Source organism: Lipotes vexillifer, unplaced genomic scaffold (assembly GCF_000442215.2).
Source record: "Lipotes vexillifer unplaced genomic scaffold, Lipotes_vexillifer_v1.1 scaffold1783, whole genome shotgun sequence".
Lineage (NCBI taxonomy): Eukaryota > Metazoa > Chordata > Mammalia > Artiodactyla > Lipotidae > Lipotes > Lipotes vexillifer.
The window spans coordinates 876,977-893,317 of NW_006777435.1; the positions used below are offsets into that span (position 1 = coordinate 876,977).

At 54.7% G+C, this 16,341-nt stretch overlaps 1 protein-coding gene across 1 annotated transcript in view; it reads left to right on the top strand.

Annotated features, from left to right (window-relative positions):
* Positions 1–16,341, top strand: part of CABIN1 (calcineurin binding protein 1) — a 94,262-nt gene that overhangs the window by 10,079 nt on the left and 67,842 nt on the right. The window contains exons 10-20 of the mRNA XM_007451057.1: positions 955–1,123; positions 2,874–3,010; positions 3,506–3,723; positions 4,826–4,904; positions 5,412–5,599; positions 6,340–6,492; positions 7,741–7,935; positions 10,462–10,704; positions 10,800–10,956; positions 11,893–11,898; positions 15,580–15,689. Of these exons, the coding sequence (XP_007451119.1) occupies positions 955–1,123; positions 2,874–3,010; positions 3,506–3,723; positions 4,826–4,904; positions 5,412–5,599; positions 6,340–6,492; positions 7,741–7,935; positions 10,462–10,704; positions 10,800–10,956; positions 11,893–11,898; positions 15,580–15,689 (1,655 nt within the window). The remainder of the gene's footprint in view (positions 1–954; positions 1,124–2,873; positions 3,011–3,505; positions 3,724–4,825; positions 4,905–5,411; positions 5,600–6,339; positions 6,493–7,740; positions 7,936–10,461; positions 10,705–10,799; positions 10,957–11,892; positions 11,899–15,579; positions 15,690–16,341) is intronic.

The following is a 16,341-nucleotide window of genomic DNA, read 5'->3' on the forward strand; positions in this document are numbered from 1 at the left end:
GAATGAGAGTTGGGGTGCCCTGGCCTATCCAGAGGGACAGGTCCTGCTGCCGCTCCTGGCCCCACAGGGGAGCCTCTGGGCCTGCTCGCAGGGCCTCCCTCGTCAGGGGTGGCTTCTGCATTGGGGCCCCTGCAGGGAAGGGGTTGGCCTCAGGGATACAGCTCCTCAGACCACTCGATGCCCAGTTGCTCAGTCCTGGGGTAGAGTTTACTCCTGCTTGTGACCTGTGAGCTGGCGGGTCCCTCTGCTGGTTCTGCTCAGTTGCTGGCTTACACCCTGCACCCAGTGCTGCTGTGCACTGATGTACTGAGTTCTTTAGCTTTAAGAAGCAGTCAGCATACTTACCGCTGTATGCAGTAGTATATGTTGGAATGGTTTTATTGGTTTCTATTATCACTGGAGTTGTAGAAGAATTTCAGACTAAAGTTCCTGAGCCTTTCCTTGATTTTTGTGTCACCGATGAAGAATATCTGGCAGTTAAGGAAGTTTCTGAATGAACCTGTATATGATTGTTTTTAACTTAATCATACATGACACCCCTCTTCTCTCTGTATGATTTATGCGACTCTCTTGCCCACATCATGTCACTGGGCCGTGGCGATGGACAGAGTCAGTGTCATTGCTACTTGCTCTGTTCCATCCCAGGCCAGCCAGTGGGAGGGGCAGGGGGATGGGGCGTTTGACTCTGAGACCCTGGCGTTCGGTAGGTGTGGAAAGTAGTCTTGAGATCTGGCTTTTGGGCTCTGTGAGTTGGAGAAAGGGGTGAGACTTAAGCGGTTTGGAATGGACTTTTCCCAGGCTCCTTGTTAGAGCAGGCAGGAGATTTCCTGAATGTCAAAGAAGCCACAGGTTAAACCTGCAGGCAGGGTTATTATAAAAGAAGGGACCGAGTGCCTCGTGGTGCATTTCCCTAGCCTGCCTCTTGTGAGATTTCAGCGTGCTCTCTTTGTGAAGGTGATGTTTCTGGAGGAGATAAATCCAAGAAAGGGGTGAAGCGGAAGAAGATGTCTGAGGAGAGTGGGGAGACGGCGAAGCGGCGGTCTGCCCGCGTCCGAAACACCAAGTGCAAAAAAGAAGAGAAGGTGGACTTCCAGGAGCTGCTGGTGAAGTTCTTGCCGTCCAGGTACGGTGCACTTCTTCTGTTTTAGAAAAGGAAGCACACAAACCTCCTGCCTCCCTTCACGTCTCTGGTTCCGTGGTCGCCCTCCCCTCCAGGCATGTCCTCCGTCTTCTTGTAACATCTGTACAAACGGCCAACACTTGGGTCTTCCTGGATTGGGGGCTTGGGTTTTCTTGCCTCTCCTGCCTCTGAATGTCCTGAAGGCAGGAACCGTGAGTTTTGTGTCTTTTGGAGCTGGAGGTGACCCGCTCACACCCCTGGGCCTTCCCTTGTTGCCAGGAGGCCTGGGGCTGCTGCTCCTCAGGTGCAGACGTGGGGACGGCCCGTGGAAGGGGCCCCCTGCGCTCAGGGAGGGCGCCTGCTTGGCTTCTCCAGGCTCAGCAGGGTTCCCTCGAACTCTGAGCAGGTGGACGGTGGGCTCAGGAGTCATCCCTTGCTTTCACTGGTTCACGGTGTTCCTCAGAGGACCCTCCCAGGAGGAGATGGGCCAGGCTGCGTGGAGCTGGGGGGCTGCGCCCCAGTGCTCCTTCCCTAGGTCTTCGCCAGCCCCCATGCTTTTGGTCCTTGCCCTGTCACCTCCCTCAGACCTGGGAGCTTGATGCCTGAGCCTTCCTGGGGTTTATGGTGCCAGTGCCAGACTTCTTAATGCCCTCACTGAGGGCAGAGAGCAGTCAGTCTCTGCTGGTCGGGCATCTCTCTGCCTTCTAACGTTTGGTGGGCATGTCTTGTCAGCTGGCGCTTCCTCTCTTACCCCCTGTGTCTTTGTGAGTTGACTCCATTTTATTCCTTCCCGGTTACTGGAGTGGAGTTTGGGAGGTAACCACGTGTGCTACGTGAGCATGTGTCCCAGGAGTCCTCAGCTGGCATTTTGGCTCGTGACAGTAGGTTTCAATGGTGACGCATCCAAGTGGAGGAGGAGGAGGAGCCGGGAGCTTTAGGTGGATTGTAAATCTGTTTTGCCACAAGGTTCCTGATTTTCCTAATTTGCTGCCTTTCCATTTTTGTGTGGTGAGAGGGAAATGCTCAGAAGTGGAGCTGTTCTCAGTGAGTGGAGGATGCGGGCTCTCTGATCAGTTCCTCCCTAGCCGCCCCTCCAAACGCAGGTCTCCCTTCTGAGGGCTGCGAAGAGGAGGTGCCAAGGGGCCCGAGGACCATTTCCCCATCTCCCCTCCGCTCGTTGCCCCGCCCAGGGCCTTGCTCCCCAGCCCGCTTCGTGTGAAATAGTGTCTACGTTCTTTTTTACTCTTTATTTCAACTGCTGGTTTCCTGTGTGGTTTTCACGTCAGCTTCCTCAAATCGTCAGCAGGGGCACACGGTGGCTTGCTGGGCGCGGTCCCTGGGGCAGAGGCGTGCAGTTGTACACCAGGACGTCAGGAGGCGCCTACCTGTCCATCCTCGGCCAGGTGGCAGGCTCGGCTAAAGTGGAGTCCCTGGGGGGGTCTGAGGTGTGGTGCCTGCTGGGAGAGGCCTCCCTGGGTTCAGAGAGCTATGAGGAACTCTGGAGGGGCCGACCACCCACCCACTTTCTCCTCGTCCCCCAGACCCACTTTCTCCTCGTCCCCCAGGGCCCCCTTGGGCCTTGGCACCTGGAGGCCTGGCCAACTGTGCTGCCCAAGTGGAGCCTTTTGGCCTCTGTCTCTAGCTCTCCGTGGGGCTGAGGCCAGCCTCGGGTCCGGCTCAGCTCTCCTGTCTCTCAGGGGAAGGTGTTGGAACATGCACCGTGGCCTTTGTGAGTTCGGTGTGTTCCGTGCAGGTTAAGAAAGCTGGACCCCGAGGAGGAAGACGATCCCTTTAGTAACTATGAAGTCCCGTCAGAAGCCAAACTGGAGAACTTCCCAAGCGTCGGGCCCCACAGGCTGTCCTTCGACTCAGCCACGTTCATGGAATCTGGTAGGACCCAGGCACCACGGGCAGTGCTGTGAGGACTCCTTCCTCCCATTCTCCTGGAACCCACTCAGGCCGCGTGCTGGGGGGATGGGTCTGGGTGGTTTTTCAAGGGTGGTCCAGGGGCTGCCTGGCTTTGTCCTGCCTGAGGTCTGTGGTCAGCTGGAGGAAGGGGGTGCGCTGGCGTGTCCTGACTCATACTCCACCGTGCTCCCCTAGGGGTGCGGGCTTTGCCGGTCGAATGGGTACATCGCAGCTCTTGGGTACAGCCGGGAGCTGTGCTGCTGTGCAAGGCCACACCCAGGGGTCAGCCCTCTCGTACCCGCCTGGGCCTTGGAGGTTCAGATAGGTGTGCCTACAGCCGTGAGGCCCGCCCTCAGCACCCCCCTGGGGCACATGGGCTCTTCCCGATGGCGCCCGCTCTCATCTCCCGAACAAAATGGGGCCCCTGGCACGGAGGGTCCTCTGTTGAAGTCTGGTCACTTCCCCTGCTCCGGGCAGAGAAGCAAGACGTGCACGCCTTCCTGCTGGGGAACCTGAGCAACGGGGGCATCCTGGAGCTCATGATGCGCTACCTGAAGAGCATGGGCCACAGGTTCCTGCTGCGTTGGCCGCCGGGCCTGGCAGAGGTTGTGCTCAGCATCTACCACAGCTGGCGGAGGCACAGTGCCAGCCTGCCCAACCCGCTGCTCAGGGACTGCGGCGACGGGCACATCCAGGTTGGTTGGCTGGGCGGCAGGCAGGTGGGGGCCAGGCATAGGCGGGGGACCTGGGCTGCAACTGCAGGTGGAGGTGTGGGGTTGAGACGGGGGGCGGGTCACAGGGGAGGGAGGTTCACGAGCGGGAGGAGAGCAGCGGAGAGGCCGGGAGGCGGAGGCTTGCTGTGTTCTAGGCGCCAGGGACCGTCGCTACCCGTTTTTTCAACAAGTGAGGAGACACAAGTGCAGAGGTGGAGGAAGGCTGCTGAAGGGGTGCTGGGGACTGCCAGCTGTGGGGGCCAAGCCTACGCACTGCCCTCTGCAGCCCAGGCTCTTGCACTCAGTGCCTCCCAGGGCCAAGGGAGCCAGGGTGCTTTGGCCCCTTCTCCTGTGAGAGAAGGAAGGCCGCTTCTGAGGAGGCAGCACTGGGAGCTTTCAGGGCCCCCTGAGTGGTATTTCTTGCTGGGGGCACAGAGGTGGAGGAGCTTCAGGTTCACAGGTCCTCAGGGCCGTGTGGGTCAGGGGCCCCTGGCGGTGCAGCCTCCATCGGGACACCCCAGGGACTACTTCCTGGCAGCATCTGCCCGGGCCTGCTCCCCCAGGCCCATCTGCCCAGACTCTCGGGGGTCATCCCGAGTCTGTTCCAGTGTAGATCCACGTGCCTCTCTTTATGTCCCAGCAGGGTGGAGCAGTGGGAGGGACCGAGGCTTTGGTCCCTAGACAGACCAGCTTGGTTATTTCCCAGCTGTGCCCATTGGCCAGGCTGGCGCCTCCTTACTGCTGAGTCGCAGCTTCCTAGTCCACCCAGGGAATGACACGCCCACCCTGGGGGCTCTCAGGGTTGAGTGCCTGGCGCTCGGCAGGTCCAGGGCTGCCTCTTCCGTAGGCCAGTCCCCGAGGACTGAAGGCGGATCTCCCGGGTCATCCTGAGTCTGTTCCTGTGTAGATCCATGTGCCTCTCCTTATGTCCCAGCAGGAAGCCAGTGATTACCACTTATGAAATGGAAAGTAGGTAGAGGAAAACTTGATGTTCTCATCAGAGTAAATTTTAGTTTAGGTTCGTTCCATCCCCTGCCCTTGACCTATGTGACCCTGTTGCTGACCATCCGCGCCCGTCCTGCAGGACATGATGCTGATGTCCCTCTCCTGCATGGAGCTGCAGCTGGACCAGTGGCTGCTGACCAAGGGCCGGAGCTCTGCAGGTAGGCGACCTTCCGTGTTCTGTGTGGGGCAACTTTTCTGGACCCTCAGCAGCCTGGAGGGGGCAGGAGTGGGGGGCTGAGTCACACCTACAGGGGGCGCATTTCCTGGGTCAGCTTGTCAGGCCAGGAAAGACCCGGGGCCTTTGAGAAGCAGCTGAGCCCCAAGGAAGCCGCCTGCCTGCTTCTGTTACTCAGGATAACGGACGTGACATTTGCGTTTTCTCAGTTTATCACCTGATACTTTACGTGTCCCCAGTCATTGTCCCAGGTGATGTGGATCGTTCTGACTTAAACCACCACCTGGTGAGCAAAGATATGCTCCAGATCAGTCTGCCGGATGAGGGCCTCTAGCCCCAGGGTCTCTGTATCCCCATCCAGCCCATCTGGCTCTCTGCTGCTCTGGGGCTGTGAGGCTCCAAGGGCTCAGGGCTGGGGGCAACCTCAGGGAGCAGAAGGGTGTCTGGGCCCCGCACGTGAGGTTGACTCCTTCCGGCCGATGGTTTTCAGTGTCTCCTCGGAACTGCCCTGCGGGTGTGGTGAGCGGCAGGTTCGGGCCTGACTTCCCGGGAGCCCACTTCCTGGGGGACCTCCTACAGCTGTCATTCGCCTCGTCCCAGCGGGACCTGTTTGAGGATGGCTGGCTGGAGTTTGTGGTCCGCGTGTACTGGTTGAAGTCGCGATTCCTGGCGCTGCAGGTTGGTCTGTGGTCGGCTGCTTGGGGAGGATGCGCTGGCACCCAGCGGGAGGGGAGAGAGCTGGCCGTGTGGTGGAGGGTGTGTGTGCGCACGTGTGGCACCTGCCTGGGCACTGGGCTCTGCATGAGGAAGTGGGATGTGGTGGGGAACGGGCAGCATCTCAGAAATCCCGACGCCCACCATCAGCACAGCTGTAGCGCCACGAGGGGCCTCATGGGCCCCCTATAGATCCAGCGAGGTTGCTTTGGAGCCTTGACCCTTTCCTTATGTTTCCCGAGAGAGCCTGAGCGTGTGTGCAAATGGGTGCAGAGTTTTTTGGGAGGGAATCACTGCCCATCTGTGTGAATGGAGCTTGTCTGGAGGGCCCGGGAGGGCTGGCTGTCCCCCAGCCCCTTGCACACTGTGGCACCCAGTGCCCCACAGTCGGTTCTGGAGCTGGAACAGGCCTGGGTCTAGTTGCGGCTCTGCCAGCTTTGCTCAAGATCTGGAATAGATACTCAGCCTTGCTCTGGTGTCCTGGTTTCCTCACCGCCACCACGAGGGTCACAATGCTCCCCTTGGAGCTGTAGTGTGAATCATTCGTTCATGCGTTCATTCAGCAGGTACTTACTAAGCCCCACCCCCTCTGTAGAGGGGATATGGTAGTAGTTGGCTAAAACCGCCCTCATGGTACCCCCAGTCTGGTGGGCTCAGGGGGCAGGCACCTGGTGCAGCACAGCGAGTGCCCCTCCTCTGCCCAGGGAGACATGGAGCAGGCCCTGGAGAACTATGACATCTGCACGGAGATGCTGCAGAGCTCCGCTGCCGCCCGGGCTGCGGCGGGAGCCGAGCAAAGAGACGTCGTGATCCGCCTGCCCAACCTCCACAATGACTCGGTCGTCTCCCTGGAGGAGGTGAGTGGGAGCTTTTTAATGGTGTTTTCTTGGTCAAAGGCCTGACCTGTCCGTGCGGACTAGGAGAGCGGCCCACGTGCTGAGTCGGGCAGGGAGGGACCCAGGAGAGGCAGCTCTGAGGCACAGGGTGCCCCAGACTCACAGGCACACCCCCTGATGGAGCGCTTCTCTAGGGGCCGGTGGCTGGGAGCCGGGGTGGAGGTGTCTGCCCACAGGGTGGAGAATGGCTCTTGCTCAGCTCTCTGGCCTGCGTGTGGCAGCAGCCCCAAAGGAACGAGAGGAAAAGCCCCGCAGAAACAGACCAGTGCTGCTCTGGCCCTGGGGTGGGTCAGCGGTGTGTGGTTCTAATCCTGTCCTCACTGTGCAGCCTCTGACCGCATGCCCACAGTTCCACATCTGTGACACATTCACATTGGCTGAAAGCCTTCAGACTCTTGCAGAGTGGTTTCAGGGCCAGGCCTAGTGCAGTGCCCCTGCTGCCCGTATCCTGCAGGCCTCCTGTGAGGAGAGGGCACAGGGGTTGGTGGTGTGTGCCAGCCTCTGGCCTGGCTCCCTAGGTCTCTGAAGCCCCATGCTCCACGGTTCTAGGAGTCTGGTTCACTGAACTGTGGCCATGAGGCTGTCTAACTATTTTCACAGACACTTTCTGAAGCCCTTCTGCTTCTGTGGTAGTTTTGTTTTTTGGTATATTTGTTCTTCAAAGACTTGAATGCCTTGCCCTTAATAGAAATACTATTTATAAAGTATTTTATAAGGTATTTACTTGCTGTAAATACTTCTCGGCTGGGTCTGTTAAATGCAAAACTCTGGGGGGCTTCCCTGGGGGCGCAGTGGTTAAGAATCCGCCTGCCAATGCAGAGGACACGGGTTCGATCCCTGGTCCGGGAAGATCCCACATGCCGTGGAGCAGCTAAGCCCATGCGCCACAACTACTGAGCCTGCACTCTACAGCCCGTGAGCCACAACTACTGAGCCCGTGTGCTACAACTACTGAAGCCCGTGCACCTAGAGCCCATGCTCCACAACAAGAGAAGCCTCCGCAATGAGAAGACTGCTCACCACAGCGAAGAGTAGGCCCCGCTTGCCACAACCAGAGAAAAGCCCGCACACAGCAGCGAAGACCCAACGCGGCCAAAAATATAAAATAAATAAAATAAAATAATTTTTTTAAAAAATGCAAAACTCTGGCTGCATTCAGGGAGCCCGTGAGGGCTTGGTCATCAGGCAGTGATTCTGGGCCTCTTCCAGATCGACAAGAACCTGAGGTCGCTAGAACGGTGCCAGTCACTGGAGGAGACTCAGCGGCTGTACGAGGCTGGCGACCACCGGGCCGTCGTGCGCCTGCTCCGCCCCACCTTGTGCCCCAGTGGGTTTGACCGGGCCAAACACCTGGAGTTCATGACATCTGTGCCTGAGAGGCCGGCCCAGCTGCTGCTGCTGCAGGTGTGTGCTGCCCCGGCCCTTCTCCTGCCTGTGCCTTCTGCTTGGCCAGAGTTTCTTCTCCGGGGGCTTGGAGGCAGCCCTGGAGAAAGTAGAGAGAAGTGGAGTAAAATCTGCCCCCTTGGGCACCGGGAAGACGTGGTGAGAACATATGGGGGTGGGGAATTGGAGCCTAGGGGTCTGCTGGGCTCAAGGTGAGCCTGCTCCAGGCTCTGAACTTCCACGTGACAGAGGGGGAAGGGAGACTAGTCAGGGCTTAGCCATCCATCCACCTGATGGTTCATCTGCATGTTGTTCATTGCTTTTTAAATTAACTATTGAGTACATATAAAATTGATAAAATATCTATACAATGTAAAGAATTAAGAGAAGGTAAATAGTCCCGTAGGATCAAGTAGTTGAAGGAAAGGAACACGAGTGTGGTGTGTGAGGCCCATGTGCCCTGTCGGCTCCCTCCACGCCCCGTTCCTCAGCACGTGAACTCCTGCTGAGAGCTGGCTGGGCACCAAGCCTCTGCTGGGCTGCATGGTCACTCAGCCTCCCTGCGCCTCAGCGTCTTGTCTCTGGAGTGGAGATGGTTATTGTCTGTACCTCAGAGGCCTGTGGATTTTCATGAGCTGGCGTGTGTGGGCATCACGCCTGGCATGTGGCAAGCCCCAGACGGGTGCTGGCAGTGACCGCTGCCGCCATCCTCGGGACATGTGGACATGGATGTGGAAGATGATACACAGGATGTGCTCAGTGGTGTGGGGTGGGCTTTGATTTATTATCTCACTGGGTCCTTCCTCTTCAGTCTAGGGAGAGAGCCCAGTCTTCTCCCGGGCTTTTTAAAAAATTTTATTTTTTTTAACCTTTTAAAAAATTTTTTTGGCCACACCGTACAGCATGTGGGATCTTAGTTCCCTGACCAGGGATCGAACCCACTTGCCCTGCAGTGGAAGTGCAAAGTCTTAACCACTGGACTGCCAGGGAAGTCCCCTCCCAGGCTTTTTGAACTGACTTTCTTGAACTGGGAAATGGTTAAGAGGTGTGACTGGGAACAAGCGGAGGTGAAAGGGGAAGAATGGGGAAAGGAGGGCAGGGGACGAGCTGTGATTACCTCAGCGCCAGTGGCTGTGAGGTGGACAGCTGAGTGTGCCAGGGACAGGCCAGCTCAGTGGCTCAGGTGGTCTTGCTCTGTGGTCTGGAGCTCCTGGGCAAAGTGGGTGGGGGGGCCCCAGGGGAGGGGGCTGCTGCTGGGGAGGCACCGCATGGTGCTGAGGCCTGAGATGAGGCCTGGGCCGAGTGCTGGGGAATCTGCTGGTTTTTGCTCCTTTTCCTCTTGAGGGGGTGTGTTTTCTTATTGATTTGGAATTCTTTTTATATATTAGAGATATTAATCTTTTTCTCATCGAATGTTTTTTCCCAGTTTGTTGTCTGCTTTTAAATTGCAGCTTGTGCTTTCTTTGACGTACGTAAGTTTTGAATTTTTAGGTCGTTAAATCTCTTGATGTTTTCAAACAGTGGTGAATTTGTTCATTATGCTTAGAAAGCCTTTTCGAGGCTAGAACAACATTCATCCAGTTGTTGCACACACAGGATGGAGCTCCCACAGTGTGCCTGACACCGGGCAGCGGGGAGGCCCCCTGACGGAACGTGCTCTCCACAAGGGAGGCCGCAGGGGTGTGTCAACGGACAGACAGAGGCCTGTGTGCCTTGCTTCTTCCTGCAGTGTTAGGTGTTGGGTTCATGCTTGCGTGTAACCCGCTTCACCTAGCTTTTGTAGGGTGGGGGTCTGACTTGGAATCCTCTCTGGGATATGCAGGAGGCTCGGTCTCCCTGTGTAGATGAGCTGCCTGCCACATTCTTCAATGTAAGTGTACAGTCTTCTCATGGTTGTGTTGATTCTTAGTCCTGATACTTTGGGTTGCTGTTTGAGCAGGACGTTTTTGCTGGTCCTTATGTCTTCTAACTCCGTTTATGGTTTATGGGAACCTTGTTGATTTTTGCGTGTTTATTTTAAGTCTGGCCACTTCAGTGCATGCCCTTTATTTCTGATGGTTTCTGTTTTGGGTGGATGGTCTGTTGCCACAGTCAGTGGTGATCTCCTCTCCTATTTGTTGGCACTTACACTTCTGCTTTTTAGCTCTTTCTGGCCTCAAGCACTGGGTATCATATCACATTAGAGTGATGGGTCCTTGTCTTGTCTCTGACTTTCTGTCAACCAGCCTCTTGCGTGTTCTGATCAGGTGGGGTTGGTTCCAGCCTGTGGCCTCCACCTCTGCCCTTGTGGGCTTCACACCTCAGCAGCTCCTGCTCGGTGCTGGCTTTCTCTAAAGAAACACAGGCCCCGTTTTCCTGGCAATTAAGGCTCTTATGTTGGGGGTGGTTTTGATCTACGTTCAGGTGCGTTTCTGCCTGTCTGTCACCTTGGAGGGCGGTCGAGGTGGGCGGGCCTGCTCTGCATGCCCTGAGCCCCTGTGGGGCCAGGCATGGCGAGCGTGGCCGTAGCTCTCACAGCGCCTTCCTGCCCCCTCCTCCCTCATGCAGGACTCCTTGCTCCGGCTGGAGGACCACCGGCAGTGCTTCGAGTGCTCTGACGTGGCTCTGAATGAGGCGGTCCAGCAGATGGTTAATGCCACTGAGGCTGCCGCCAAGGAGGAGTGGGTGGCCACGGTAACCCAGCTGCTGCTGGGCATCGAGCAGGCGCTCTCAGCAGACAGCAGTGGCAGCATCCTAAGGGACTCATCCTCTGCCGCTGGCCTCACCCGTCTCACCAACAACCTCATCCAGGTAGCCTGGCTCCTTCCTGCGTGCCCGCAGCCCGGTTGGCCCTGAGGACGCACCCTGGGGGGAGCTGACCCTGCAGTGACGCCCCATCGCCCCAGGTCATCGACTGCAGCATGGCCGTGCAGGAGGAGCCCAAGGAGCCCCACGTGTCCTCGGTGCTGCCCTGGATCATCTTGCACCGCATCATCTGGCAGGAAGAGGACAGCTTCCGCTCCCTGTGCCACCAGCAGCAGCTCCAGAGCCCCACAGATGAAGGTGTGGGGACGCGGTCCGGTGGGGATGGCCCTCAGCCCAGTGTCCCTGCCTCTCGTCTTTGCCTCAGGGCCCTGCGGCCCTGTCCAGGCACCGTGAGTGGGCTTGGGCTCAGGCAGTGCATGTTTCGTGGCACTTGGATGGAGGTAGAACCTCCCCACCATGCGGTGGGGGCGTGGCCGTGGCCTGTGCAGTGTTTCACGTTGGGTGCAGGTGGTGAGCACCATGAGGAGTGGGCCTGCTCTGGGAGCCTCGTGCCGCCAGCTCCTCCAGTCCCTGCGCAGCCCGTGGGCCCTCATGGGTGTGGGCCCGGGCAACTGGAGGGCAGCACGGGGCAAGCAGGCACAGGTTCCAGTTCTTGGCCATGTGACCATGGGCCAGTCAGGCAACCCCCAGCCTCTGTTCCCCCGTCCACTCTGGGGATAGTGGCACCATCTCAGGGTTGTTGGAGGACCTGTGGGACAGTAAAGCCATCGTTGCCACGGCAGGTCAGTGCTGGCACGAGGGGTGCTGGTGCCGAGTGCAGAGGCCGCAGGGGCGAGCCAGGGCCCTGTGTGGAGATGGCACTTGAGCCGGGTCAGCACAGTGGTGGGAAATGTGGTCGGTGGAAGAAATTACATCAAAACAATAGTTAAGTGACATTTAAGCAAAGAGTGTAGCTCTACCAAATGGACTTTATTCCTTTGCTTTTCTCGCATTTTCAGTCTAAACTTGGCTGATATACGTATACTTTTTACATAGCTATGATTACAATACACATATTTATGTGTATATTCAACCAGCTTAAAATTGAATTTATGGGGGGTGGTTTCCTCAGTCATTTGACGGATCAGCAAAGTGCACAGGAAGGAAAGTCAGCTGTGTGGCCACAAGCACGGAGCCCACACCAGCTTGCCTTCCTTCCACTTGCTCTCTTGCTCCAAGTGCTTCACTCCGCAGGTGTCTGTCAGCTGCTCTCTGCTTGTCAGGCCTCCGTGGGTGAGAACCTCTGGCCTGGAAAGGTTCACAGTGGGGGCGACAGATGGGACCACTAGCAGCACCCACAGTGCCATGCCTGAGGCCTGACGGGGGACCGCGAAGCGATGGGGCAGCTGGGCAGGGACCCGGAAGGGCTGGGCATGTGGCTGGACTTGGCAAGGAGCCAGACCGAGGAAGGCTTCCACCCCCGTGTATAAGCTGTGTGGCTGTGTTCCGTTGTCTTCGCGATGCTAGGAGAGGTGCCCTGCTTTGCCCAACTCTCAGGGCAGTGGTGTTTCTCTCTTACTGGCCATTCTTTAGTCAGTACCTCATGCACGCCTTTTTGCTTCTGCTTAATTGATTTTTTTGGATAAATTTTTAGAACGGTTATCTTTAGAGTGCTTGACAAACAGTGCCTCTGTGTTTTACAAAAAAGCTTCAGTGGTGAAAACAAATTAAGGTTTACACCTATAAATGTAGGTGTAAAAAGACTTCTGGATTAAGAGTCTCCTCTTAATTAATTATGCAAGCACAATATAGGTTTTTTTGGTTTGCTTTTTTGTTTTTTTAGTAACAGGATTTCTTTTGTTTTATTTTAAATATTTGTTTATTTATTTATTTATTTGGTTGCACCTGGCCTCAGTTGTGGCAGGCGGGCTCCTTAGTTGTGGCATGTGAACTCTTAGTTGCGACATGCACGTGGGATCTAGTTCCCTGACTAGGGATCAAACCCAGGCCCCCTGCATTGGGAGCGTGGAGTCTTATCCACTGTGCCACCAGGGAAGTCCCCACAATATAGTTTTTAAAAAAACTGCCAGTAAGCAAATAAGGGGAGGAGGACAGTCCAAGGCCATAAACTTCAAAAGGGTGGGCTAGGTAAGCAAAGATCCTGGTGGACTGGCCGCCGGTGTGGCCCATCTCCTCCTCCACCCCCTGGAGGAGGACTGAGGGGACAGGGTGTGTGGACAGAGTCCTCTGTTCTGTAGAGAGTGGGCTGGCGGGGCTGCCCCCTGTATTGCCCTGGGCCTTGGCAGAGGCAGGAAGGGCTGCTGGCTTCTGCCCCTCCTGGTGGCAGACTACATGGAGGGCCCTCTGGCCGGCAGTAAGGGACCGGCGTGGGGCAATGTTGCATGCTGAGTTCCCTGGAGCAGATGTTGGGATGGTATATTAGGAATCTCTGCTCGTGAAAGGAAGCGGGAAGCAGCGGGGAGAACAGGGTGCATCCTGATGTCGTCTCGGCCCCCGGTGGGGACTCTGTAGCATGTCGGGCAGAGGAAGCCAGGCCTTTGCCCTCCCATCTCACTTCAGTCACTGGATGTGGCTCCCGTGGCTGTAGCCAAGCCGAAGGAACTGCTGGCTGCGGGCGTGTGCTGGCTGCACTGCTCTCCCTGGGCAGCCATCCTACCTTTAGGAGATCTCGGAAGAGAGGACAAAACCCTGGTCCCCCAGTGCGGACTGATGCAGCCCTGGTCGAGCGAGCTCCCTTCTTTTCCCTCAGCAGACACAGGCGGCGGAAAGTGATTGAGAGCAACACCTGCTGCAAGCTCACAGCTTCGAGGAAGGGCTGGCTGCTCTTTGTTGGAGATGCCCCAGAAAATTCCTTCATGGTGATTGCAGTGCTGCCGTGGTCCGGGGAGCCTCCCTGGCTGGCCATGAGCAGGATCGAGAGAGGTGACATGGCGGGCATGCTGACAGATCATGGCCCACCCCTACCCCACACCCCGCATCAAGTACAGGAAGGGAAGAAGGAACACACCATTCGAGAGACAGGTGAACTAGGCCTGGAAGAAAGCATACAGCAAGGAGCAGAGGCAGAGGCTTGTGGGTGATTGGCCCAAGAAAATCATTTGTTAAAATTTCTAAGACGATAAGCAGAATGAAATGAAAAGGAAAACTGCAGAACTAAGGGAAAACGCTGCAAACCACATCTCACTGTTATAAACTAATAAAACAGCGAGGAGCAGAGTGAATATGACTGAAACTGCGGGAGACGGATTAAGAGCTAACAGCACTGGAGAGAAGGTGGAAGATGTGGAAGACAGAGATGGTCCAGTGTGAGGGTGAATGGGGCCCCTGATGGCAGCAAGGAATCTGATGTCAAATACAGGAAGAGTTCTCTGAATTGTAATAAACACTGAATCTGCAGGTTCCAAGTATATACCAAGAAAAGTTGATATGCAACAGTCTACATCAAAATGCATCCTGGTGAAGGATCTATTTTAGGGGTAAAGACTGGTCAGGTTTCTAAACTGAAAAAGCAATTTATCTTAATGAGACAAAGAACAGGGCTCATTTCAGATTTCTCCCTGACAGTGTTCAGTGCAGTTGGGGTCATGTCCACATGTCTGCAGGGTTCTCAGGGCAGGAAAGTGTGGGCCCAGGCATGTAGCCAGTCGTTTGTAATTACAGTGGATTCCAGCTCCTAGAGTGCTTCTTAGAAGCATGGCTGGAGGATGAAGTCAGTAAACAAACATGAGTCAGGATGGAAAAGCCACAGGAAAGAACTTGCAATGAGCACCAGATCCACTTAGAATTGGAGTCGAAAGAGAGCAGTCAGGCTGATTATGGCTGCAGAACAGAATGTACGTGTTATAACCCTGCTGCGCTAGAAGCAGTATGTACAACCAGATTGGGAGCTGGGGGAGACGAGGAAAAAGCTACCACAGAGCCTTCACTGACCTGGTGTAACAGTCATTTGATGCTGTTGAAAATGGAAGTGAAAGGACTTCCCTGGTGGTGCAGTGGTTAAGAGTCTGCCTGCCAATGCAGGGGACATGGGTTTGATCCCAGGTCCGGGAAGATCCCACATGCCGTGGAGCACCTAAGCCTGTGCGCCACAACTACTGAGCCCAGAGCCCGTGCTCTGCAACAAGAGAAGCCACCGCAATGAGAATCCCGCACACCACAATGAAGAGTAGCCCCCGCTCGCCGCAACTAGAGAAAGCACGCATGCAGCAACAAAGACCCGACACAGCCAAAAATAAATAAAATTAAATAATTTTAAAAAAAACTACAAAACAAATTTCATGAAAGAATCTTGATTCTGTTTTCTCTAGTACTTTTTATCCTAATGTGTTCTGTCCTAATCCTGTTTAAAAACGTATGTTATAAGACCATGATGGGTTATGGCTCAGAGTTTCAAACACACCAAGGGATATTTAAGGAGCTAGTCATAGTTCTAGTGATGAACAAACATTTAACTGAGATTTGGTAGTTCTTTTTCCTTCTGTAGTAGTTAAACAGACCTAAATATAAGAATTTTTAAGTTAAGCAATGGTATGTGTAGTATGGGTTCCATTGTCATAAATGACTTGTCTCTTTCAAAATGTCTCATACGTGCATAGAAAGATGCTTCCAGTGATGTTCACCAAATGTCAGCCCTGGTTATTGGGGGCGGGGGGTGGGCGGGGGTGTGGTGGGCAGTGCTGCTGTTTGGTGATGGACCATTGCTTCTGTATACGGTCCTGTGTGATCTGAATTGTTTTTTGATAAGCATGTACTGCTTTAGTAAACCCAGTCACATCATTACTGATTTTAAAAGACAAAAAGATGAAAAAGGAAAGAGGGGGAACTCTGCGGCCCCTTGGTATAGACAGAGGAGCGGGGCCCACTGCTCCCAGCCGTGCTGGCACTGACCCTGTGTGTCGCCTGGTCTTTCCCCAGTGACAGCCGATCTGCCCATGCTCCCTTCCTCTCTCATGCTGCTCAACACGGCCCATGAGTACCTGGGCCGGAGGGCCTGGTGTTGCAACTCCGAAGGGGCCCTGCTGCGATTCTACGTAAGTGCTGCTGGGGCGTGCCCGCCCTTCTCTGGCCATTGTCACCCCCAGTCTAGAGTGTGTGCCCGTGCTTTCTTGCTTTCTTTCTCTCTCTTCCCCTCTCTCTCCCCACTTCTCTCTTGGAGTAAAATTTAAACTATTGATTCTTTCTTTTAGTGATTTTAGGTTCTTTTAGATTTTTTCTTCCATGGTCAATTCTGTTTTTGGAATAGTGTCCATGTAAGCATAAAGTTGTTCACGGTATTTGCTGATGATTTTAAAAGTCTCTGTAGTACCTCTAGTTATGCCCCCTTTTTCATTGCTAAAATCATTTATTTATGCTTCCTTTTCCTTTTTTGAAAAACCAGTCTTTTATGAGGTTTATCGAAATTAGTTTTTTCAAATTACCAGTTATTGGTTTATTGACCTGTTTTTTCTTTGCTTTCTAGTTCACTAATTGAAACTTTATTTTTTACTTTCTTTGGATTTGCTTCGTGTTTTTTCTAACTTATTGAAGTAAATGCTTATTTTAGTGATCACCTTCTAATACATGTGTTGGAGATTATAAGTTTTCCCCAAGTACATTTTTAGCTGCATGCCATAAGTTTTGATATTTACGATCTTTTATTTATTTATTTATTTATTTATTTATTATGATAAGGTCTTTTAATTT